Source organism: Lasioglossum baleicum, chromosome 19 (assembly GCF_051020765.1).
Source record: "Lasioglossum baleicum chromosome 19, iyLasBale1, whole genome shotgun sequence".
NCBI lineage: Eukaryota > Metazoa > Arthropoda > Insecta > Hymenoptera > Halictidae > Lasioglossum > Lasioglossum baleicum.
In genome coordinates this window covers 8,525,259-8,552,756 of record NC_134947.1, presented here as the reverse complement: position 1 = coordinate 8,552,756, position 27,498 = coordinate 8,525,259, and the positions used below count along the sequence as shown (strand labels likewise).

At 37.6% G+C, this 27,498-nt stretch overlaps 2 protein-coding genes across 2 annotated transcripts in view; one reads left to right on the top strand and one right to left on the bottom strand.

Annotated features, from left to right (window-relative positions):
- Positions 1–27,498, top strand: part of LOC143218567 (uncharacterized) — a 362,474-nt gene that overhangs the window by 225,003 nt on the left and 109,973 nt on the right. The gene's annotated exons all lie outside the window — the stretch shown is intronic.
- LOC143218299 (uncharacterized) lies at positions 7,214–8,539 on the bottom strand. Its single transcript, XM_076443420.1, has 2 exons — positions 7,761–8,539; positions 7,214–7,691 (listed from the first exon to the last, which is right to left on the bottom strand). The coding sequence occupies exons 1-2, from the start codon at positions 7,813–7,815 to the stop codon at positions 7,444–7,446; spliced, it is 303 nt and encodes a 100-aa protein (XP_076299535.1). The 5' UTR covers positions 7,816–8,539; the 3' UTR covers positions 7,214–7,443.

Below are 27,498 nucleotides of genomic sequence, written 5' to 3'. Positions count from 1 at the left end.
GTGTTCCTTCCATTTCCCGCTACAACTTTTCGTTGACTGGACTAATATGAAGTTTAAACATCAAATCGTCATTTTGTTGAAGATTTATAAACTCGACCTTATTTTATACAGGGTGTCCCAGCTGAAGGAGGCCACGTAAATATCTCCTTCATTTTCAATGGCACAAAAAAAATATATTTGGCATAATTTAAATGGTATCGAAGGAGGAATCATAAGGGAACAACTTTTTTTGTGCGGTTATTTTTCCATAGTTTTTTAAAGGTCATCGTTATTTATTATCGGGAAAACTTTTATTTATTCAAATGTATTCTTTTAGCCGTTAAAAGTTTGGGCTGAAATCCATTTTCTCTTTGTCAGTAGCCAGTATTATCAGTCCAATATGACACTACCAAGGGTTCCCTGATATGGGTATAGATATGAATATAGCACTATGTGTCATATTAGGGATTCAAGGTGTGCCATATTAAGACCCCCTTCCGCTGGAACCTTTTTTTTTTATAAGGGAGTGGTCAAAAAAATGCATTACGCACGTAGTGCGGGGCTCGCATACCCACTAAAAAAAAAACCAATCTACTCCCGGGACGATTCATGAGGCACCCCTCTACTTCTCTAGTGCCCAAGCCGTTGAAGTCCGAGGCCCCGCTTCTCGCATTTCTCTCGGCTTCGGCTCGGGCTCTCCTCCACACCTGTTCTTGGCTCGTCCCCTTCCGCTGGAACCTGCAAATGACACACACACCACCAACAAAAAATATTTTTCCCAAGCTGTATTAATTTTTGAACAAGCTTGACGCCAGAATCTTATAGGGAGGAAATACATCTACAATTGGTATTATTTTGGTATAATAATCAAAAACTGACATCAACAAAAAGCGGTTCATATTTGGGCACTTTACCCTACTACAGTCAGTGCGCCCAGATTCCACGCTTTTTTTCGCGCATGCGCGTCAAAACGGTAACGTAGCTATGTTGCGGCCGATGCGATGATGTAGCAGAGCCCTGAGGCAGCTACAGTCAGCGGCGATAATAAGTGGACACGCTTAAAAATCGCATAACTTTTTAGAAATTGGTCCAAAGGACTTGAATTTTTTTAAGATGTTAGACCGACTAGTTTGCTAGAGAATAAGTAGACTAAAATTTATTACGATTGCAATTGGTAGGAATTATACAAAATTTTAAAATATGATGTTTTGCCAACTTTTTTATCTGGGCCTGTAACGATAATTCAAAAAATGTGTTTTATAGATTTCGGTAACTTATATGCATACTGAAAATTTCATCGAAATCGGTCAACATTGCAATGAGCTACAAACGTTTCGTTGTAATTGTTCTTAATTATTTTAGCACTCCTTCCCTCTTCCCCATCCTCTAAATACAATAGAATAAGTCGGAATTATATTATTATCTGAATATATATATATATATATATATATATATTATATTTCAATATTTCATATGTATATACGAATATATATACAAATACACTTGTCATTCATTCGTTTTTCATAATCAGTTCCATTCGGCATGGCGCTCAAGGTGCCACATTTCCTCGCGAAGCGTACTTTACTGAGGCTGAATAGCCGCGCATGCGCGAAAAAAAGCGTGGAATCTGGGCGCACTGACTACAGTAAAAGCTCCTTCATTGTCCTGAATCGTGGGCACGATCGTTGTCCAGTGCCTACCCATTCCACTGCCTGTCAACGCCGAGTTGCTTCGCAGGGCGGCGACGATTGATGTCGGCTCGGGTATATCGGTGTGAACACCACACATTGACTCGAGTGTATCGAATGCTCAATCTTCTTAATTTTCATCATTCCTCTATGGGCCTTTGACTAGCTTATTTCTGGCATTTCTCTGATTAAAATGACACCAAACACGATATAATTTAACTGTATTTAGTGGTTTAATCGACGGTGGAAGTTTCGAAGGCAACGAAGAACAGCGTATGGGACATTCTTTGAACTGTGCCGGCGACACGCTTCGGTCACGCGATCCGTATTCCTTTCTGTCCTTCTCTATGTTTGGCTCTCTACTGAAGTCTCGCTCGGCGCGGTCGGCGCGATATCTAGACACAGTCATAAATCAAAAATAGTGTCCGGGCACGATCGTTGTCCGCTCAAACCCCCGGCCTTTGGACAACGAAGGAGCTTTTACTGTACTGATTTCCGCAAATATTTACGCCCGTCTAACTTGTCATTGAGTTACACTACTGATTTAGAATTAAAACTAGAGGGTTATTGTTGCTCGCGGGTAGGACTGCTCTTGCGAGAGTGTTAGTGGTACGCATGGCTAGTAGGGCCTGCAGCTATTAATGTTCTTTATTTGGTGTGTGACTCTCCAAGAGCCACACAAAGAACTTCCCGATTCGTTAGTTGCAGTATATTATTATCATTATTTTTAGTACGTTTTAATAAGATTATACGTTTTCAGGGAAATTCAATAGTTTTCTTGTTACGTCCCGGAGTCTGACTTTCGCGAAACTATCGTTCCGCGACCCATTCCCCTTACTGGACGCTCTCAAATGCGATACAACCTTTTGTCCACGCGACACGTTACGTCCGACGTCTGACTGGGAACCACGACTTTCGCGAACATGCGTATTCTACTTAACGCTTACAGTAGATTCGCCCAAAGCGGCGGACGAGAGCAGAGATAACTGAGACGGCGCGAATCTTCGCAGGGAAATATTTAGCGACTTATCGGACAGTTGAGTATGACGATCGATGAGAGAATACAGGCAGGCTTCGTTTATGCGAACTGCTTTCGTTGCTCGTTGACGGCTGCAGTCGAATCAGGCTGGATCGTCGTAGGGAGGACGATGATCCTCACTCGTCCTGGGAAGATCACGTCGTCGGTGATCCTCGGTTGGCGGGAGATACCCCGCTGTTGTCCTCTGTCTCGCGTTCGTTGACGCGCACGAGCTTTCGTAATTGATAGCGATGAACGCGAATTGAATAGGAGAGTATTGCAAGCGCGAGGATGTAGGGAGAAGAACTAAGCGAGACTCACTTATTAAATTAATAACTGGGAATATATTTGTAACGTATGAAATGAAATTATAATGAACTAGAAGCGCGTGTTATAGCAGGACCCCTCAAAGGCGGATGAGAGCGAGGACTCGTCGGAGTCTGGACCGGGACATCCAGGAGGCGGCGAACCTCGCTGGAGTCTTGAACGAACGTGTCAGACTGGCTGTCCGAATTGAACTGAACTAACTGAACCCTTTTTAGGATCGTGAGGTCGAATACATAGGTGTCTTATTTTCTACCGGATGTCTCGTTAGACATAACGCTATGGATGTTATGAGAAGCGCGCGATTAATGATTACGGTGAATGCTACGTGATACTGCTACGGGGAATACATTAAGATATGATTATTATACAAGGGTTAAGATAAGAATGGGTATATGGTATGAGGTGAGAATCGGATCTGATGAACGGAGCGAAGTATGACTACTTATAACTAATCAATGTTCTTAATAATTACGGTTACAATATCCTACTCTTATTGGCTATGCTTATAACCTACGGCAACACGTCGGCAGACGTGACATTCTACTTATCAAAATGTTTGCTAGATGGCGTCGCATCAAACCAACATCGTAGGCTCGTTGCTCGCTTGGTTCCTTGTTATAGCATACTAATGTTGAAAAATAAATTGTCTTAATTAGTTTTTCGCAAACGATACAACTCATCATTATCCGGGTTTGCAGTATTGATCTTGGTTTTCTTCGATACTGTTAATTTAAATTGTCACAAAATATATAAACTGCTCAATTTTGAAACTCTGCTCAGTTCTACATACAACATTTGTAAAGTTCATTTTTCTGATGTTTTAAAATTCAAACATACTTCCTCGTATGTTTGTCCCTGACTTTTATGAATCGTAATCGCTTCAGCAGGAACCACTGGAAATTGACTACGTGTGATTTGATATTTTTCCTCACTCGACATATTTACTTGATTCGATATTTTTATTATTGGTGTTAAATTTTGATGAATATTTGCATTTTTCATATAATCACGATAACGAGTTCTTACTTTCACTCCTACTCTGGCCAATTGAAAATCTAACCTCAATACAGACGGAATTTTAGTATTTTCTTGAAAAGTATAATAAATTTTAATATTCCGCATGTGTGTGCTCCATTAACCAATACGTTTTCAACATCAATGTTATTAATAATTATCATATAGGTTATATTAATTTTCAATTTAATCTCAGTTAATAATTCGTTTTGAACTGATTGTTTTTTTAAAGATTGTAATATAAATTTTTTTTGTACTTTCATCGATATTCTGGAAACTTTCCGTTCTCTCGTATAAATTGCATTGTTGAATGAACTTCTTTCGAAAAAAAATAAAAAAACTAAAAAAACTACTGGACCAAAATGGACCAAAATCTAATCAGCTCTAAGTTACGACGGGGCACATCGATTGCATCATTCATCATTCTGATCGCGTTGTTACTTTTTCAGAAAACGTTAACGAAAAATTTGATACCATAGAAACACACACACACACACACATACGAACATTTTGATAAAAATAGTCTAAAATGACTCCAATGACCATGAAACGTGAAGATCTGCTAAAAAATCGATTTTCGATTTTCGGGGTCATTACAATAACTTCCCTATAAAATCGGGAAGTTAATAATAGCGGACATTCGAAGAACTGAAACCTTCGATCGCCTGATAGTGCTTAAGCCAGGAGAAATAATATTTCTTTATAAGAGATGCCCCACCTGGCTTGTGGGTCAATATCGAATGTATTTCACACCCATAGACAACTCTACACGTTTAACTACACAATAGTTTTACAGAAAATATTTTCATAATACATTTATTGAGACACATATTGTTATTCCATAATAAATTAGGAATAGTATTAAAATAAAATACGATCGAAGCATGATACCGCAGTAATCGGTACAGTTACCTCAATGGAAAACATAATTTTTGAAATTTTCTAAAAAGCCTCGGATCGAGCTGTTAAATTCCATGCCTGCGATAGACTGTACCGATAAAAATCGAAATCTAGGCGGCAGTCTCTCGTGAAACTTTCCTCTGTATGCCGTAGTCGCGCTCCCGCGCATGATTTTATTTTCTCGCTCCACTTTTCCCTTTTTTTCAGTCGGTCGCTCGATGCGCATTTCTCTGGCGCAAAAAAATTGGAGAGAGAGGATCTGTCGGTGACTGCCAGTCACATTTAGATTGGATTCTGAAATCCGCCGGCAGGGGAATCGACAACGGGGCACGTAGCCATTTCTTTATTCCAGAGCTAGGCCGAGCTTTTGAGTTAGGTTCGCCTGTTTCAAACGAGCCCTGCGACAATGTCTTCCTTTCTCTCGCACAGCAGTTCGCGTGCATGCTCGGATTTTGATATCCTAAAACATCGTGCAACATTCAGAAAACAGAAAAATGTACAACTCCATGCGTTTATATGAAAAACTTTCTACTAAATTGATTTTCACTGTACCAATAATTCTCATAGATAATATCTTCTGATTTGAAAATAATCAATATATTCCTAAATGCACCGAGCATTCTATTTTCATAAACCTTTTTGCAAAATTCATTGTCACCAGGCTTCATAGTTTTTTTTATCAATGCAACTCTATACACATTTTCATTTCCGTATCAGGCAGCTCAGGGGCCCCTACCATTCGTCAATCAACCAATCTACTCTTCGATTTCAACTTCAATTTTTCAATTTCAACTTCGTCTTCAATTTTCATTTCAACTCTCCTACTTCAACTTCAATTTTTCAATTTCAACTCTTCGATTTCAACTTCAATTTTTCAAATATCAACTTCAATTTCCATTGCAACTTCAATCTTTCACTTTCATCTTCGACTTCAACTTCAATTTTTCAATTTCAACTTCGTATTAAATTTCCAGTTTAGCTCTTCTGTTTCAACTTCAATTATTTAATTTCGACCTCAAGTTCAACTCTTCAATTTTTCCAATTTCAATTTCCATTTCAACTTCAATTTCAATTTCCATTTCAACTTCAATTTCAATTCTTCGATTTCAACTTTAATTTCAACTCTTGAATTTTTCAAATTTCAACTTCAATTTACATTACAACTTCAATTCTAATTTCAACTTCCATTTCAACTTCTTCTATTTCAACTTCAATCTTTCAATTTCATCTTCAACTTCAATTTCTATTTCAACTTTTCGATTTCAACTTCAATTTTTATTATTTTTATATTGATTTAATTGCAATTGTTATTTTTAGTACACTTTTATGTCAATTCCACATGTGTTCTTCTGATAAAGCTAGGTTTAAGTTTGAAAAATTGAAGCTGAGATCGAAGTGTTGAAATTGAAAAATTGTAGTTGAAATTGGAGTTGAAATTTGAAGAATTGAAGTTGAGATTGAAGAGTTCAAGTTGAAATGGAAATTGAAGTCGAAGTTGAAATTGAAGAGTTGAAGGTGAAATAGAAGAGTAGTTGAAAAATTGACGTTGAAATCGATGAAGTTGACATGCAAATTGAAGTTGGAATTGAAGTTGAAATGGAAATTGAAGTCGAAGTTGAAATTGAAGAGTTGAAGTTGAAATACAAGAGTAGAAATTGAACTTGAAATTGATGTTGAAATCGAAATTTGAAATATTGAAGTTGGAATTGAAAAATTGAAGTTGAAATTGACGAGTTGGAGTATTCCAATACAAGAGTAGAAATTGAACTTGAAATTGATGTTGAAATCGAAATTTGAAAAATTGAAGTTGGAATTGAAGTTGAAATGGAAATTGAATGCGAAGTTGAAATTGAAAAATTGAAGTTGAAATTGGAGTTGAAATTTGAAGAATTGAAGTTGAGATTGAAGAGTTCAAGTTGAAGTGGAAATTGAAGTCGAAGTTGAAATTGAAGAGTTGAAGGTGAAATAGAAGAGTAGAGATTGAACTTGAAATTGATGTTGAAATCGAAATTTGAAAAATTGACGTTGAAATCGATGAAGTTGAAATGCAAATTGAAGTTGGAATTGAAGTTGAAATGGAAATTGAATGCGAAGTTGAAATTGAAGAGTTGAAGTTGAAATACAAGAGTAGAAATTGAACTTGAAATTGATGTTGAAATCGAAATTTGAAAAATTGAAGTTGAAATTGACGAGTTGAAGTTGAAATCGAAGAGTTGAAATGGAAATTGAAGCCGAAGTTGAAATGGAAGAGTTGAGGAGAAATAAAGTTGTGAAAGGAATAAGGTAGAGTAGGAGATAAGTCGTAACCTAGAGATTGTAGAGATACACCGGTATCGAGATCTTACCCTATCACTCTCTCAGCCGAAGACACGAGATGCACAGCGTCAAAGGAAGATCGTTTTACGCAACGTCGCCGAAATCGTTCGTTATCGAAGCGAGACGGCGCGGCGCGGCGGCCGTTCGAACTTCCGCTGTGCGAAACTTCTTCACTGGATCGTTATGGTAACTCCGACGAACTTACAGCCATCTAAGTTTGGTTAAATACAAAATATAATGACGCCTCGGTGCAGAGTAATGGGATCGTCTACCGTGTTGCCGGCACCTTGGTCCGTGGAAAACTTGCCCGCCTGTTCGCGGGCTGAGTTTCAATGCAAATCTTGTCGCGTACCGCCTGCCAGAATTACCTAGGAACCTTCTTTCTTCGCCGTTCTCCTTCACCGCTTCACCCTCGAGAACACTGTCCTGGAAACTCGCCGAGCATTCGCCTAATAAGAAATTTAATGTAAAAGATTTAGCTACTTCATCCGTTCGCGTAATCCCGCTCCTTCGCGTACCCAAACTTCCTGACCTCTCCCTCGTATTCGAGATCCTTGTATCCAATTCTTTCATTCCGTCGTCCGCTAATCACTTTTCCCACCGTTCATATCCCTGACATTGTGGCCTTGACCTAGTCTTTTTTTCACTTTATTTATTTATTCAGGTCGCATCAACATCTATGTCATTAGCGACCACAAGAGTTAGTATTGCTGAGAGCTGACAAGAAGATCCCCGGGGGGGGGGCACAGAGGCAAGAGGGGTCTCCAGCTAGCGCCGCCTACCCCCACCACTGACGGTCCTACTCGCCGCCTACCCCCACCTCTGACGGTCCCGTACTCGCCGCGTGACCACGCCCTTTCAGCTGCTACGTCACACGACGCATAGTAGCAGGATTCCCGTATTTACGGAGGGCTACGATGTTTCACGACTTACAGCCAATATTCAATGCCGTGAATACGAGGATCCTATTGCAGTCATGAAAAGTGACAATTTACACAAGGAGAATGCAAAGCCTTCGCGTCACAGATTTAGTTGAGACTTTACAGAGTTACAGATCTCGTTCCCCTGATTACGAATATACCCCATTATAGGGGCAACTATTCACTAATTTTCGAGATGTTTGCAAATTAAAGTTTTGTGGACGCAACATGTCAGTTTACATAGTTCACTCTTTTACTAAGTAATGGTGTGGCGTAGCGGCAGCGAGCTGAACTACTATGCCGTGGGCTCGGGTTCGAGTCCCGTCGTAGTAACTTTTTTATACTTTCTTTTTAGCTTTTTACATTAGAGACATAGAGCGAGAGAGCGAGAGAGAGAGCGGGAGAGAGAGAGAGAAAAACTATTTTATATAATAGAAAAATATATAAATATAATATAATAGAAAGATTTTAATTTATGGTGTTAATTAAAGATAGGATTATAATATACGATTATTAATTTGTGCTGTAGAATGTTAATGTCAATACTGATTTGAACATTTTATAATAAGAATAGGAAAATAAGAAAATTTACGTCATGACAATTTTTCAGCAGTATTCTGAATTTTGTGCCTACGCCGTTGAGTAACCTCACTGAGTACCCTAGGATACGTCTGATTCCCTCCTTCGTCACGCGACTCGAGTAGTGGGGGTGACTGCGTCGGCCAATAGAACGCTCTAGTCGAAACTGCGTGTGAGCCTAGGTGCCCCCCCTCCAAGCCAACCAATCGGGCGCGCATTCTTGCCTACGTCACCACATTCCTGCCAGGGATTTTCTTGTCAGCTCTCAGCAATACATATGGTTGCAAAGTCGAATCCTGCAAAGATAAGATTTTTCAGTAGTCAATATCACTAGATAAAAGATCAATCTAGGCCGCGATTGCCCTCAGAAGTCCTATTATTACGGTTACACTCCGGGACGAAAAGATAGCACACTTTGAAATTAATGTAATTTCTGATTATCAAACATTAGAAATTTAATTTTGTTTAAACACATATTTTTGTTGTGTCTTTCTTAACATACATATATGAATGAAATGAAAGGAAGCTTCGTTAACTTATCTATTTTTATTGAACGAAGTAGAATTATTAACGAAATACAGGGTGTCCCAAAATTCGTGAAAATCCCGAAAGGGGGTGGTTCCTGAGACCATTTCAAGAGATATTTTCCTTTGCAAAAATGTTATCCGCGGCTTTGTTTAGGAGTTATTAACGAAAAACACGGACCAATCAGAGCGCGACCTAGAAGCGAGTTGCCACAGTCGGCCAATAGACAGTTGGCGCGCCTGGCCGACTGTGGCAACTCGCTTCTAGGTCGCGCTCTGATTGGTCCGTGTTTTTCGTTAATAACTCCTAAACAAAGCCGCGGATAACATTTTTGCAAAGGAAAATATCTCTTGAAATGGTCTCAGGAACCACCCCCTCTCGGGATTTTCACGAATTTTGGGACACCCTGTATATAAAGGTACAAAATGATAGCACACTTAACGAAAAACTTGAAATATAACAGAATTAATCCACAAAAATCAATGCTCAATATTTTGTAGGACCTCCTTTACAACTAACGACTTTAATCATTCGGTTTGGTAAATATCTATACAATTTTTTAATACTGTTTTGGCTAATATCCTCCCATTCGTCCAAAATGCACTATGTATTATGTTTTAAATCGTTAATATTTTGTAATTGTCTGCCATTTTAGTACACAGCTCTGGCAAGATGTCCCCAACAATTTTCAATAATGTTGAGGTTGGAGATCTTGCTGGCCACTCCAAAACGCGAATAATTTTTTAAGAAAAGTATTTCTTGTGGCCGCTTTCGACGCGTGGACAGCGACATCATCTTGTTGTAAAATGTGTTTATAGATTTTGCGCAATTAATGTTTATCTGAAATGCGAATTTCGTGAAGAACGTGACGCAGGGTAATAAACAGATTGAATGACTACGATAACTTCTTCATTGTCTAAAGATAATGCGTGTTCGAAACACAGGGGCGATCAAAGAAGGTAATGTTGTATTTTCAATGAACAGTATTTATTTTCCAAATGTACAATAACTTGAACAAATTACAGTGTACCCGCGATTGATGTGAGTACCTCGGGGCTATGTAGCACCGAGTCTCAGGAAACGAAATGGTACTACGTTCTTTGACGTGTGCCGAACATAGAGAAGGACAGCGCGTAAACAACAAAGAGAGACTAAACGTCGAGGCAGCCGGCACAGTTCAAAGGGCTGCGTATCGATTACAATGTCAATGCAAATTGGAATGTTCTTATTTCCCATTCGTTTTTTTACAAAAGTTTTACCAACGTATTTCGGAGATTTTTCTAATTAAAATGAGTCTAAATACGCCATAATTCGGACCATATATTTACTGATTTAAAGCCTGATGATAACTCGTTGTGATATCGGTAAATACGATTGAAACTCTGTCGAGTTTGGTCTTTTTTAAACAGGGAAATCTCACAAATCTATTGATGAAAGTTTCGTAGAAGTGGAACTAAAAATGAAGAAATTATGAATGAAACTAACAACATCTTGTCTTCGGGTCTTTAAATCTGAAAATGCGAGATCTGGAAGCGAATGCGGCACTGGGCCTTTGAACTGTTCTGTTTACATACAGTCAGCGGCAATAACAAGTGGACACCCTTAAAAATCGCATAACTTTTTAGAAATTGGTCCAAAGGACTTGAATTGTTTTAAGATGTTAGACCGGCTAGTTCGCTAGAGAATAAGTAAACAAAAATTTATTACGATTGCAATTGGTAGGAATTATACAAAATTTTAAAAAATGATGTTTTGTCAACTTTTTTATCTGGGCCTGTAACGATAATTTAAAAAATGCGTTTTATAGATTTCGGTAACTTATATGTAGGGGAGAGTCGTGCAGTACCGACCGCTCTAAGTTTTCTTGTTATTAGGTAGACTAGAATCGGTAAAAATTAAAATTAAAAAAAGGAATTTGTAACACAAAGGGAACTTAATAAAAGGCCAGAAATTAATTTTGTGGAATTTAATAATTAGTATTCATTATTTGTAAGAATAAAGATATTAGAATTTGAAGGAAACAAAGAATTGTCGTCCAGTACCGACCATTACGTATTTAGTAGATTTTTCAGTCTAAATCATTAATAATGTTAAAAAAAGACATTTAGATGTTAGTATACGCATTTTTATTCAAATTTTATTTATACAAATAATAATATAATTATATATTTTTATATATTATGTCATTTTTTTCTTTAGTTTTTACATCTTTCCTTATTTCCTTTCCTTAATTGAGTTTCAGCTTTCCTTCTTTCTGCTCCTTTGGCTTTTTCGTTTCCTGCAGCTTTTCTTTTCTCCGCATTTATCTTTTTTTCTTCAGCCAGGTTCCTTTTTTTCTGAACTTCGTTTATAAAAACGGTCGAAGTTAGGATTTCGGATTGTTGCGTCCGTTGTCTTCTCTTTTTTGTTTGCGATTCTAATGTGTCGTTTCTAGGAGAGATTGATTTCACTATTTCCATGAAATTTGAAGTTACACCAGGTAAAGAAGTTAATGAAAAATTATCGTTAATATTTAAAGTGAGCGCTGATGATGGTTTTCTCTGCTTTGGAATTTCGGACATTTTTCTGTGGTAAAAGGTAGAATAAAGATTGAATAAACATCTTCTAACTTCATTTCAAATGCTAACAGATTGAACTTACAGATAAGAAAAGTTTGGCTTATACTGGTCGACGGTTGATTGGTTGGTACTGCACGACAGTTGGATGGTCGGTACTGGACGACAAACATGGGGAAACATTTTAGGTTATGGTATACATAATATACAAAGAAAATTCCAAAACAGGGCCCGTTAATTATACTTAATAGACTAGATATAATATACATAATTCAACAAAGTCGTTTACTTACCTGAGAAACAAATTATCAGATCTAGAAAATAACTCTTAACACTCGAAATATCAACGCTCACGCTAAATGTGTCAGAACTGCGAACAAAAATCGAATGAACAATGTAGCAACGAAACATATTACCCACAATAGTTATATTCATTTGTTTTCTTAAAGGAAGTGTAGCCATTTGACCTGGAAAGTCATAAACTAATTTTAGTCGGTACAGTACGCCGGTCGGTACTGCACGACTCTCCCCTATACTGAAAATTTCATCGAAATCGGTCAACATTGCAATGAGCTACATACGTTTAAAGATGAGAGCTTAAGGGAGAAAGTCGCAGATTTTCAGCCTTGCCAGGGCATTTCGCCCTTACGTGATCATCTTTAAACGTTTGTAGCTCATTGCAATGTTGACCGATTTCGATGAAATTTTCAGTATGCATATAAGTTACCGAAATCTATTAAACGCATTTTTTAAATTATCGTTACAGGCCCAGATAAAAAAGTTGACAAAACATCATTTTTTAAAATTTTGTATAATTCCTACCAATTGCAATGTATTAGTCAATCACTGTTGGCGTTGTTCCGTCTCTTTATGTAGAACACGTGACGAAAAATGTAGTAAATACATATACAGTTATTGGTGTAGAAAGTGTTCGTACACTTTTTAAAAACTAATAACTTCTTTGTAATTCTACCAAACGACCTGATTTTTCATAATCAATTAGAAGCTTTGGTTTACAAAATGATATGCAGAAAAGATTCTTCAAAAATTATAATTTACAAGGTCAAATGCAAAAATAAAAAAGGCAGTTTTTAAAACTTTTTTATTCGGGTCCTTAATGAAAATTTAAAAGATATGTTTTGTTGATCTATGTTAGTTATACACATGCTGGAAGTTTCATTCAAATCGATTAACATACACATGAGCTACAAGCGGTTAAAAATGGTGAAAATCGTAGTTTCACCCAACTTTTGATCAGTTTCTGCTTGAAATCCACAGAATCGTACATCTTTCGATGCCTGTTGTTTTTACCTGTGTCAATCGATTTCGATGAAATGTTCAATATGCGTGTAAAGAACATAGATCTAGAAAACATATATTTTAATTTTTCATTAAGGGCCCAAATAAAAAAGTTTCAAAAAATGCCTTTTTTATTTTCTTATGCAATCTTGTAAATTGTAATTTTTGGAAAATCTTTTTTGCATATCAGTTCGTAAACTAATGCTTCTAATTGATTATAAAAAATCAGGTCGTTTGGTACAATTGTAAAAGAGTTATTAGTTTTTAAAAAGTGTACGAATACTTTTGTACACCCACTGTACATAGATTAAGTAGTCGCATGAAAATGCAATTCGTGCTTTCCGCGATAAATGTTTACTTTATACAATTCTCGTGTGAAACGTGATGCAATGGAGTTTTAGGGTAATCAATTTTTCATTGTGATGAATGTATTCGTTCTCAACTCTCACGCGTACAAGTTTTTCAGTTTTTGTAACACCGCACGGTGGTGAACTGAATGGGCCAACTACGCCTAGGCGTTTAAAAAGAGATTATTTGGTCGAGAAGAGACTTAATCTCCTGATAAGAATCATTAATTAGGGTCCGAAGAAACACTGCACCATATATTACGATATTATAATTGTTTGATATTATAATTAAATGAGGGGTTAATGGAGCATGGTAGTAGGTTTGCGAGGGACTATAAATTTCCGAAAAATCGTAGAGGCACGGCAGTAAATAGACGGTTGGACGTAAAATGGCTGGTAGGCGGGAATTAATCACGGTGAATTTCGATCTAGCCCGGGGAAGTCGTAATCTTGATTAAACGCGCAGACTGGCGGCGAGTCGAGCGGCTTTTCCGGCGGAAACTCGGTCGAGTTTCGTGACGTTACTGGGAAAACTTCGAGTCGGCGAATGGCTTTAGAGCCTGCGGCTGCATTGGACAGAGGTTTCGTGGGAAAATTTACAATTTGCACCCCGCGCCGCGCCGGCGAGCGATTTGACGAATCGCGGAACAACACACCGGGAATCGCGAAGATTACGGAACTCCGACGATCCGTCAGTCATTTTAATAAACTGATATTCCTGTTCTCGAGAAAAAGATCATCCAGGACGATAAGAATTACGCAGAACTTTCGGTGACTTTTAAGCGTCCTCCGGCCGCAAGAACCTTGGAAGTTACTCGGGTCCGCCGCGGTCCGTATCTCTCGGGCAGGGTCGGAGGACATTGTTTGAGGTCGCCGGGAAACTTTTAATGATTAGTCCCCGAGAAGATTCTCCGGGACAGATATCGGAGATCCGAAAGTACCCGCGCCACTTAGGACGAGAGCTTCCTATCCAATTTCTTGCGTCGTCAACGATGGTAACAAACAATCATCCCCCGAATAGTTTCACAGTCTGTGCGTTCCAGTTTCCGAGTGGTCGGCAGCCGTTCCTCAAGCATGTTGCGCAACAATGCCTGTTGTAGCGACCTACAAACGTTTAACAACGGTAGACATTGCAGTTTTTCACGATTTTCGGCCTCTAACTGCGATAAATCAAAGTAACGCATCAACAGATTTCGATAAAACTTTCACAATGCATATACAGTGACTCCCACAAATATTCGGACACTCTTAAAAGGCCGATAACTTTTTTACAATTGGAATATACTATTCGAACTGTTTTGGAAAGCTAGAGCAATTAATTTACTACAGGATGTGAAAAGAAACATTTTTGAAAATTGAAATTGGTCGGAATTGTATACAATGTACTAAAAGTTGTGTTTTACAACTTTTTAATGTGAGCCTATATTGAAAATTTAAAAAATACGTTTTGTAGATCTGTGTCAATTATATGCATTGTGAAAGTTTCATCGAAATCGGTTGATGCGGAAAAAAGCGACAGGCATTGAAAGATGTAAGAATCTGCAGTTATAGGCCGAGAATCGTGAAGATCTGCAATTTTTACCATATTTAAACGTTTGTAGCTCATTGGAACGTCGACCGATTTTGACGTAATTTTCGGAATATGTTTAATTCACAAAGATCTACAAAACGTATTTTTTAAATTTTCAATATATGCCCGCATAAAAAAGTTGTAAAATGCGACTTTTAGTATTTTTTACAATTTCGATCAATTGCAATTTTTGGAAAAATTTCTTTTCATATCTTGTAGTAAACTAATTGCTCTCTAGCTTCCCCAAAAAAGTTCAAATCGTATAGTATAATATTAAAAAAATTATCGCCTTTTTAAGACTGTCCGAATATTTGTGGGAGTCACTGTACATAACTCACACAGATCTACAAAACGTGTCTTTTAAATTTTCAATACAGGCGCACATAACAATGTTGTAAAATGCAACTTTTACTGTAGTATTTTCTCTACAATTCCGACCAATAGCAATTTTTGAAAAAAATTTCTTTTCATATCTTGTAGTAAACTCATTGCTCTAGCTTCCCCAAAAAAGTTCAAATCGTATAGTACAATATTAAAAATATTATCGTCTTGTTTAGAGCGTCCGAATATTAATTCGACTAATTCGAGTAACTGTTCAAGCGATGACATTTTCATTTGCGGTCTTGTCGATAAATTGCAAATTTTCTTGCAACGTTACCTTACTGCGTATTGATTAATTTTGTTGGCACGACCACTCGCGTCATCGTTATTACGTCATTGACTGGTACAATAGTTTATAAGTAGATAGTAAAAGATTTTGTGTTTTCTTTAACTTACTCTCTGTGTACTTCTAATGTTAACCCTCCGGGGATGACATCGGTAAATCACACCGACTCTAAGAATATTTTAAAATAGATTATACACGATTTGTGATTTGTGATAAATTTTTAGACACGATACACTTTCATACTTTGTCATTTATTAGGACCTTGAATAAGTTCTCGCTGTTTCTTTTACAAAATAAAAGCTTTATTTAAATTATAAGGAACAAAAACATTTCATTCAAAGTATTGCCCATCACTAGCGACCACTTTCTCCCATCTTTCTGGTAGTATATGAATTCCGCGTCGGAAAAACGACATGTCTTTTGAGGCTATCCAAGAATCGATCCATGTTTTAGCTTCTTCATAAGAATGAAAGCGCTGGTCAGCTAGGCCATGTGCCATCGAACGGAATAGGTGAAAATCAGAAGGGGCTATGTCAGGTGAATACGGCGGGTGGGGTAGAACTTCCCATTGAAGCGTTTCCAGGTAGGTTTTCACTGGTTTTGCAACATTAGGCCGAGCGTTATCATGTAGCAAAATCACTTTGTCGTGTCTCTGCTCGTATAGCGGCCGTTTTTCTTTTAAGGCTCGATTTAAACGCATCAATTGAAGTCGATGGCGCTCCCCCGTGATAGTCTCATTCGGTTTGAGCAGCTCATTATAAATTACACCCTGCTGATCCCACCAAATATAGAGAAGAAGCTTCGAACCATGGATGTTTGGTTTTGCAGACGATGTTGATGCGTGGCCGGGCTTACCCCACGAATTTCTACGCTTTGGATTATCGTAGTGTATCCACTTTTCATCGCCAGTCACGATGCGGTGCAAAAAACCTTTTCTTTTCTGCCGTTGAAGCAGTAGTTCACACATGAGAAAACGCCGTTCGACGTCTCTCGGCTTCAATTCATACGGTACCCAATGTCCTTGCTTCTGGATCATTCCTAAAACTTTTAAACGTTTTGAAACAGTTGACTCATCTACTTGTAATGTTTTTCCAAGTTCTGCTAGCGTCTGACATCGGTCTTGATCGAGTAATTCCTCCAACTTTTCGTCTTCAAATTTTTTCGGTGCGCCAGAACGTTCTTTATCCTCAAGTTCAAAATCATTATTTTTGAAGCGTCGAAACCAGTCTCTGCATGTCGTATCCGACAAAGCATTGTCACCATAAGTCTCAACAAGAATTCTATGTGCTTCAGCTGCAGATTTCTTTTGAATAAAGTAGTGCAATAAAATTCCCCGCAAATACACTTTATTTGGCACAAAAGTAGACATTTTCAGAACTAAGAAAAAATTACTTTGTTTACACTAAAGTGAACTACCATACACTGAAATTTAAGGTTAGATACACTACTGCCTTGTATGTGTGTTACTATTCGAAATTTCACGAACGGGGTACTGCTACTGCCATCTTTGAAGAAACAGCGAGAACTTATTCAAGGTCCTAATATTTTCTAGAATTTGAACATGTGCTCCAGTCGATGGATGCTCATAAGGGGGCCGTCTCCTAGCAGATGACGGTCGCGCGTCAACACTCACACACCGCTAGAGTACACTCACACACCGCTAGACCACGTATACGTACGCGAGAATTGCTAGGATCAGGGAAATGCGTTCTGATTTCTCGATAATGCAAAGACGGGGGTTTTTATTAGTCAAAATCGCTAGATAAAAGATCAATCTAGCGCGCTGTTTGCTTCAAAAGTCGTTCTTTTACGTTTCCGAGCAATGATTTTGCAATATTTGGCTGCATGTTGCCCGTCGGAGAGGCTAGTACGCCGGCGTGACTGTAGCGCCTTCTGACGGGCAACATGCGACGGGCAACATGCAGCCGAATATTGCAAAATCATTGCTCGGAAACGTAAAAGAACGACTTTTGAAGCAAACAGCGCGCTAGATTGATCTTTTATCTAGCGATTTTGACTAATAAAAACCCCCGTCTTTGCATTATCGAGAAATCAGAACGCATTTCCCTGATCCTAGCAATTCTCGCGTACGTATACGTGGTCTAGCGGTGTGTGAGTGTACTCTAGCGGTGTGTGAGTGTTCACGCGCGACCGTCATCTGCTAGGAGACGGCCCCCATAAGGGGGGTGTAGAGGGAAATGGAAGGAACACAATTTTTAACTTTGGGACTTTGTTTGGACTAGTTAGGAGGTAAACATACTAAAAGTCCCTACTCCTAGGAGGTGAGCGGGCTACAGCCGGCTACATATCTCGGAAACTATGCGTCCTAGCGGTAAGACCATTCCATACTAAATTAAAGTTGATAAAATATGTCACAAGATTGATTCTATTCAGTTTTTCGCTATCTCACACAGTTTCCGAGTGTTTTGCCTTGTTTGACTAGCTAATTCTTCAGCACTATTAGTGAACTTTGAGCGCGGATATCTCGGTAACTATGCGAGATAGCGAAAAACTGAATCCAATCTATCTTGTGGTACAGTTTGTCAGCTTTAATTTTGTATAGAATGGTCTTATCGCTAGGACGCCTAGTTTCCGAGATATAAGCGGAAAACCGAAAAAGTGGACCTCCTACGTGCCTCCCCTGCACCCCGCTTACCTCCTAGGAGTGGGGACTTTTATTATGTTTAAAAAAATTTGTCTGCGTAAGCATTTCTGAACATTTATTGATTTTTGAAAGATGATCATAGAATACTAAAAATTTTAAATCATATCTCAAATAGCAATCCAATAAAATTCTTGGGAATTTTCCATTCGACAACTTTTTATTTTCGTTTTTATCAGCCTGGGGTGCATTTATACCCCATAACACAGAGAGAAGGTTAAATAGCTGGCTGGATAGAGTAAAGATTCGAGTAGGATCGTATGGACGACAGGCTGTGGAAATCAGATCAGCGAATTGACAGCGTCGATATCGGGCCGTATTACTCACGGGTAAATATCATTCCAAAGTAATTCGAGCGTTTAATCTAAGGTGGCAGCGGGGGTTGCACGCAGCAAGGGGAGAATTTACGGTGCACCGTATACCGTGCACATTCTGCGGCGTGGGGGGAATGCGTAATTTTCTGAAGCGTGTCGGAACGATATTCAAGCCCGTTTATAACCGCCGTCAAATTAATTTCATCGATTAGGGACGCGCGTTTTCTTTAACCGTTTCACGCTTGCCTGCCGCAGACCATCCTACGGGATACGTTTATTTCATGGAACCTTATCACCGTCCGGAGGTTCGCAGCTCGTAAGTTCGACTGAAAATGTTCCCGAAGATTCATTGTCAGACTGCGCGCCCTGAAATACTGACGTAGCTAAAAACTGCTGACATTGTAATCCCGGACCTTTAATTTTTGTTTAAGGGCGGAGGGGGAGGAAATGCATTCACGCACACCCCCCTGCCGATAACGGTCGGGAGTGTAGTATGGGGCCCACCTTGCTCGAAATAAAACTAGGGAGAAGGCATACCCACAAAAACCCCACCGTCCAGGGGACTTAGGAACCCTTTCACCTCCTAACGTCCGGCGCACAGTGGGACCTTTCGTCCAAATCGGAGACAAAATCAAAGAACTTTCAATAGAAATGAGATAGAGCGATGAAATTTCTTTTAAATTAAAGCTGAAACTTTGCAGAATATGGGAATAATAGGGAGATTATGGTAAGAACGTTTTTTAACGTTGAGAAAATTCGTTAAACTGGCACAATTTCAAGAAAATTGTGGTTTTTCCAATACCACGCGCGGAAAATTTTTTTTTTGAACATGCTGCACTTCATTTCCCGTAGATTTTTTCACGCTGATTTCAAATCTGGTCTCAAAATTTGTCTACGACCTCAGGATATTGCAAAATCGATTTCTTGAAATTCTATTTGTTTAACGAATTTTCTCAACGTTAAAAAACCTTCGTACAATAATCTCCCTATTTTTCCTATATTCTGCAAAGTTTCAGCTTTAATTTTAAAAAAATTTCATCGCACTAACTCATTTCTATCGAAAGTTCTTTGATTTTGTCTCCGATTTGGACGAAAGGTCCCACTGTGCGCCGGACGTTAGGAGGTGAAAGGGTTTCTAAGTCCCCTGGACGGTGGGGTTTTAGTGGGTATGCGTTCTCCGATTTGGACGAAAGGTCCCACTTTCCTACGAACTTTTTCTTTTCATTTTTGGAAAAAGCATTCAATTTCCTTCAAATTTCACTGTTCAAACATATTTTTTGACCCAATAGGTACCGTGAGACAGGTGGTCAAAATTGGGAAATGTTTCTTAAAATGACATTTTGAGTCTTACAATGTAAGGGGTATACATAGTATGTAGATTGTATGTAGATGTGCTGAAAAACTAAAATTATGAGCCAAAAACTTGAAATTTCCTGCTAAATGTCACAATGTGTGGCTCAAAATGTCACTTTGAGAAACATTTCCTAATTTCGAACGCCTGTCTCTCGGTACCTATTCGATCAAAAAATACGTTGGAACAGTGAAATTTGAAGGAAATTTAATGCTCTTTCCAAAAATGAAAAGAAATAGTTCGTAGGACCCATAGTTTCTGAATTATAGGCGAAATACTAAAAACAGGTAACAAAAATCGTGGTTTTTTCCCTCTCCCCAAGTTAGCACAGGGTCCTCGAGTTCGAAAACTCAGATTCGACTCCTCAGAGTACCCCCAAATGACGTGCCAAAATTTCATTAAGTTCGGAATACATACTTTCAAGGTAAAAGTACCTGACGACTGGACTATTAGAGTCATATGCGCAGTAGAGTCTTAATTTCGTCGGCTAGTAAGTACCTTCTTATTTGGGCTCAAGCATACTTACAATCCCAACAAAAACATTCTGTAAACAGGAGCCAAGTTCTTATGGCCGTAAAAAGTTGTAAGATGAAACAAAATACGGCCAAGTTCGTTAGCTTAGAAATACCTCTTGCAATACTGAAAAAAGCGTTTGTAAAAACTAGTTAAAAAGAACGCTATTTAATTTTTAAAGAGTCACATGGAGGGCTAAATTATTCAAACTTGGCCGCCACCTAACACCTTTTATGGTAATTGGTTTAAAAAGTAACGGCCAAGTTCGTTAGCTTAGAAATACCTCTTGCAATACTGAAAAAAGCGTTTGGAAAAATTAGTTAAAAAGAACGCTATTTAATTTTTAATGAGTTACATGGTGGGCTAAATTATTCAAACTTGGCCGCCACCTAACACCGTTTATGGTCATTGGTTTAAAAAGTAACGGCCAAGTTCGTTAGCTTAGAAATACCTCTTGCAATACTGAAAAAAGAGTTTGTAAAAATTAGTTAAAAAGAACGGTATTTAATTTTTCAAGAGTCACATGGAGGGCTAAATTATTCAAACTTGACCGCCACCTAATACCTTTTATGGTCATTGGTTTAAAAAGTAACGGCCAAGTTCGTTAGCTTAGAAATACCTCTTGCAATACTGAAAAAAGCGTTTGTAAAAATTAGTTAAAAAGAACGCTATTTAATTTTTAAAGAGTCACATGGAGGGCTGAATTATTCAAACTTGGCCGCCACCTAACACCTTTTATGGTCATTGGTTTAAAGAGTAACGGCCAAGTTTGTATAATTTAGCCCACCATGTAATTCATTAAAAATTAAATAGCGTTCTTTTAAACTAATTTTTACGACCGCTTTTTTCAGTATTGCAAGAGGTATTTCTAAGCTAACGAACTTGGCCGTATTTTGTTTGATCTCACAACTTTTTACGGCTATAAGAACTTGGCTCCTGTTTACAGAATGTTTTTGTTGGGATTTCATCACTTTTTGTTGAAATTTCATCAATTATCAAGTTTACGGTTATTATTACTCTTATCCCTGACATGCTTTAGGTTAAGCCTTTTGAAAATTCCGTTATTTTTGCGGTAGGACGCACCGTTTCCGAGATACAGCCACTCTTTATTTTTTATTATTTTTTTTTCGAAAAATCAAAAGACCACAAACATCATGTGGTTGGGCATACCCTATATGCCTCGCGTAAGGTCTTTCGAAAATTTCGTTATTTTTGCGATAGGACGCACCGTTCCCGAGATACCATTTTTAATTTCCAATTCTTTTCTTTTTTTTCGAAAAATCAAAAGACCACATACGTCATGTGGTTGGGAACACCGTATATGCTTCGGGTTAAGCCTTTTGAAAATTTCGTTATTTTTGCGGTAGGACGCACCGTTTCCGAGATACAGCCATTTTTTAATTTTTCTTTTTTTTCTTTTTTTCGAAAAATCGAAAGACCACATACGTCACGTGGTTGGGCATACCCGATATGCATCCTGTACGGTCTTTCGAAAATTTCGTTATTTTTGCGATAGGACGCACCGTTCCCGAGATACAGCCATTTTTTAATTTTCATTTTCTAATTTAAAAAAAGAAAAACAAAAGGCTACATACGTCATGTGGTTGGGAATACCCTATATGCTTTACGTTAAGCCTTTTGAAAATTTCGTTATTTTTGCGGTAGGACGCACCTTCCCGAGATACAGCCATTTTCTATATGTTCTATCCTACGTACCTATTTCGTAATGTTTTTTTTCAATACCACCCCTTTAAGGTGTCAAATTTCAAACTTTGACAATTATTCCTTCGATGATTTGTTATGATAGACCTGTGTGCGAAATTTCAAGCTTGTAGGTCAATGGGAAGTACCCAAAAGGTTTTGATGATCTGTCAGTCAGTCAGTCAGTCAGTCAGTGACAAATTTAACGATTTTTGAGGTCCTATATCTCGGAAGCTACTAATGTTGGAAGATTAATGTTTTGTCAATATTGAGACATGATACCATTTAACAACTGTACGAAATTACATCTCTCCATCTGCCTCCAGTGCCGAGTTATAAGCCTCTAAAAAACGGCTAAATTGTTTCGTGTAAAAGGTGGTAGTACAAGAACTTGGCTGGTGCACTACCGTGCACCTAGATTAGACCAGGCATGGCCAGAACTAGCACGCGAGCAGGCATTCTCATGGAATACCCCCACTTCGCTTGTTCTGGCGACTATAAACTGACCTTTATCCGGTGGCCGGACCAGCCCTATTTGGCCGCGCGACCGCGATTTTCGAAGTCCACAAATTTCTTCGTGACGCGTTTATTAATTAGAGTTGTCGTTCGCGCGCGGCCACCGTGCCGCGGAATTACAATCGCGCGCCGCGTCGCGTCGGACAAAATATCATGCGGACACGCTCGTTTCTTGTTCGATTATGTCACCGACACACCGACGGCGGTTAAGTGACGCCGGTTTACACAATGTATAATTAGGCGGCTCGTAAAACAATGGGTTTCAGTTTAGCCGTGTACGCGGTCGAGCAAATATAACCGTGGCGTGGCAGCCGCCATTTGTCTCAGCCGCCCTGCTAACGCGCCGCATTTATGCACAACCTACGCAAAATTGTATATCAAATCACCGGTAGTAGTCCCTAGCTACCCCGCGGTTAGACTCCCAGCATAATGTTCGAAAATTTCCATCCGGGACCTACAGAAAATCCTGTTGACCTGCACCCGTCGATTGTCAACCGACCAAAAATTCCAAAAGCTCGCGAGATTTATTAATTTCACGAGCAACGGACCGTGTATTCAATATTTCGAACACTGGCTGCGATGCATTTGTTGTGCGAACATTTTTCTCGTGTTTCGAAGTCGAATGTGTACGCGTAATCCCGTCAATTCATCTAAAAAACCGACCCCTACGCTCGAAATGCACGCGAAAGGAAGCGTAGCGAGAAGAGATCGGGCTGAAAAGTCACTGCCGTTGACGACCACTGACTGCAATATACATACCTTCTATCCAGACGGCGATCATTTCAACGGAAAAATGATTTCATTCGTTTTTTTTTCACAAAATCGATTTTTTGTAGAATCCTAAGGTGGTAGACATGGTATTGGACAAACCACACTTTTCTTGAAAGTCTGCACGTTTAACACAGCGATTTCCAAAGTTAAAAAATGTTCGTAGCATAATCTCTCTATTTCTCCCACATTCTGCAATATTTCAACTTGAACTTTTTAAAAATCATCACTCTATCTTATTCCTGATAGGATCCTAATTTCGTCGGTTTAGCCCACTGTGCGCCACAAAATCAAAGAACTTTCGATAGAAATGAGTTAGAGCGATGAAATTTTTCTTAAATTAAAGCTGAAACATTGCAGAATATGGGAAAAATCGGGAGATTATGGGAAAAACGTTTTTTTAACGTTGAGAAAATTCGTTAAACTTGCACAATTCCGAGAAAATTGTGGTTTTTCCAAGACCACGCGCGGAGAAATTTTTTTTTGAACATGCTGTACTTCATTTCCCGTAGATTTTTTCACGCTGATTTCAAATCTGGTCTCAAAATTTGTCTACGACCTCAGGATATTGCAAAATCGATTTCTTGAAATTCTACATGTTTAACGAATTTTCTCAAGGTTAAAAGACGTTCGTACCATAATCTCCCTATTTTTCACATATTCTGCAAAATTTCAGCTTTAATTTAAAAACAATTTCATCGCTATACCTCATTTCTATCGAAAGTTCTTTGATTTTGACACAGATTTTGTCGGTTTGGCCCACTGTTCGTCGCGTCGCACAGTGTGACGAATGGCCTTTTTAGCTAGACAAAATTAACTTTCAAATAAACAAAAACTAACTGTGCCAATATTATCTAAAATAACCATGTATTAAAACCCTTGAATATTAAAACTTAAAATTCTTTTGTTGTATGTTTACAGAGCGTGTAAACTTCACCTAAAAGGCGGACGCCTAACCTATAAATGAATGGGCACATTGTCATACGCGCTAGAAATATGTTAAAATGTACGAAGGAGTATTTAAATTTCCTATGTATGATGGATATAGCATCTCAAAACATGTATTTTCATTTTAGTAATTCCAAATTATCGATAACATTCCTCTATTTTTGTAAATTAAGTGTCAAAGACGGTACTTATTTTGCCACAGAAACGCCCATGTTACTCCTCTTCGTCAATGAATTAGTATATGCCCCACGTCGCCCCACGCGATGATTTTTACATTATTATAAAGTAGAGATTCTCTAGTTTATTGTAGTACCAAAATAAAATTGCTATACGTTGGTATAGCATACTAATTTTTACAATGAAGTTACGTCGTTTTACGTTCACGCTCGTGACAATCACAGCCCGGGCCGGGCCCGAACGCAGCCGATGCCGTCATCACTTAGCGGTTTGTTTAGTCTACTCGTTGAAACCTATGGATTGATTTCGTTCATTGTATATTTAAGGAATATACAATGTAATGAATACACAATCGTCAGGTTTTCCTCCGAACTTTCTTCTTATGAAAATTGGTTTCTTCAGTTTCGAGCGATCAACGTGCAGTCTACATCTCCCTTGCGTTTTTCATATATCTTTCAGTTTCGTTATTTTTATTGTTGTTGTTGTTTTTTATTGATATTGTTATTATTACTGTGTTTGTTGTTAGTGTTTTATTTGTTACGTTATCACATCAAACGTGATACCTTTTTTCAAATTTTTAGATTAATTTACATTTGTTTATAAGTTATTAGTTTATAAGTTATTAGTTTCTAGCAACCGAACGCTCCTATTTAATACTTTCATTTTGATCTCTGTTATTTCTGTTGTTTTATTTATATTTTTATGTTATTATATTTTTAATTTTCTATTATATTAAAATAATAAACAATAATATGCAGCAGATTATTTATAGATTGAAACCGTATACTAAACCAAAGAATAATTCTTTCCCGTATGTCTGAATCTCCAAAAAGTAAATTAGTAAATTATATTAACATTCTTTTTGTCCATAATTAAAAATGACGTCTTCTTTGATAATATCTACTACTTGTTATCATTCTGTGTGTTACATAGATCCATTACTAACTTCGTTGTATATTATATTTAATTATAAATCACTTAAAATATATTGTTTAATTAACAAAAACCAACTAAATGTTGTAAAAAGTTAATAATTATTCATATTTTATACAACTGTAAACATATCAATTGATAAATATAGAAAAATAGGCGATTTTTTTTTTTTAGAATTTTGTCCAGCTAAAAAGGCCATTCGTCACACTGTGCGTCGCACAGTGGTCGGAAATCGCCAAATCATTTGTTACAACCAATATTTAATACGTACTTCTGTCGGAGATACGTAAGTTCGAAGTTAGTAGTTCTAGAAGACCGGCATTTTCAACCATAATTGAAATTACCTCTGCGACTTATTATAGCGCTGTAACGCTGGTTTATCATTCTTGCTATTGTTGGGCATGTCCTAATTTAATATAATATTCTGATTTTATTGCTTTATTTAATTTTTTAAAACTCTGGTAGATGAAAGGAGAAATCTACACATCTGGTACATTTCATTAACGAGAAAGTTGCTTATCAATCGCGATCAAGCAATCATTTTTTTTTGGAAAAGAAGCTGTTAAGGCTATTAAACAAGTGTACGTTTTATTTTCCAGCGACCTATTGCGACCTTATGAATTATCGCCATTTCCTTAGCGACCGGTAACGTTCCGAAATGGCGAATTTGCCCTAAATCGTAGATAAAATTAATTTTCGCAAATGCAAGGTACACATTTGTTATATATTACAATAAAATGCTTCAGATAGTGAACAGTGTAAGATTTTAATTTTTTTTTTTACATATCTTTTTAATTTACTAGAGGTGAGTGAAATATCGGAACGAAACAGAACTGAGAAACTTCTATTACATTTTAGTACTAAAGAATTAACTCGCAATACATAACATAACATGCAATATTTAACACTAAAATCTTACATTTTTTGCTATCTGAAGTCACCTGATAATAATTTAATATTTGTGGAAATAAATAATTTTTTCACATAACCGGCCGCTATTTTGTTTTTTGTAATTTTGACTTCAGATTTATAATCAGCGACCCAAAAAACCTATGAGTATCAATTTTGAACTAAATTGGATCGGAACTCAATTGTGCGTCGGCGCACAGTGGAAAATTTGGACCAGACTCGACTCAAAATCAAAGAACTTTCGATAGAGATGAGATAGAGCGATGAAATTTTTTTTTAATGAAAGCTGAAACTTTGCAGAATATATGAAAAATAGGGAGATTATGGTACGAACGTTTTTTAACCTTGAGAAAATTCGTTAAACATGTAGAATTTCAAGAAAATTGTGGTTTTTCCAATACTAGGCACGGAAAAAATTTTTTCTTATCATGCTATATATCATTTCCAGTAGATTTTTTCACGCTGATTTCCAATCTGGTATCAAAATTTGTCTACGACCTCAGAATTTTGCAACAAATTGAATTTTTTGTGAGCACAACTTATGAAATCATTTTTTCGTTTAAATGACTTGGTAACCCACTAGTTTGAAGGCATATTGTATTCTCATATATAAAACACATTAAAAATAATCATAATGAAGTATTTGAACGTTTACTTAACGAATATCTATAACATACAGTAGCGGACAAAAGTTTGAGACCGCTCTAAAGAAAACGATAACTTTTTTAATATTGTACTATACGATTTGACAATAAAAAAAAAATCATAGGCCGAGTCCCTCCGTGAACCCTCTATTTATATAAATCCGTTACTATCCGCGAACGTGAAATCACATACACATACATACACATCGGTGAAGAAGACAACAGTGAAGAGGATGTAAATTATACTATAATTTATACTATAAATAGCTTAAAAATGTACCATTATTAATTATAAAACAATTAATAACATGTATGTCCCAATTCGAGAAAACCGTTTCTAAAAAACCTTACATAACTT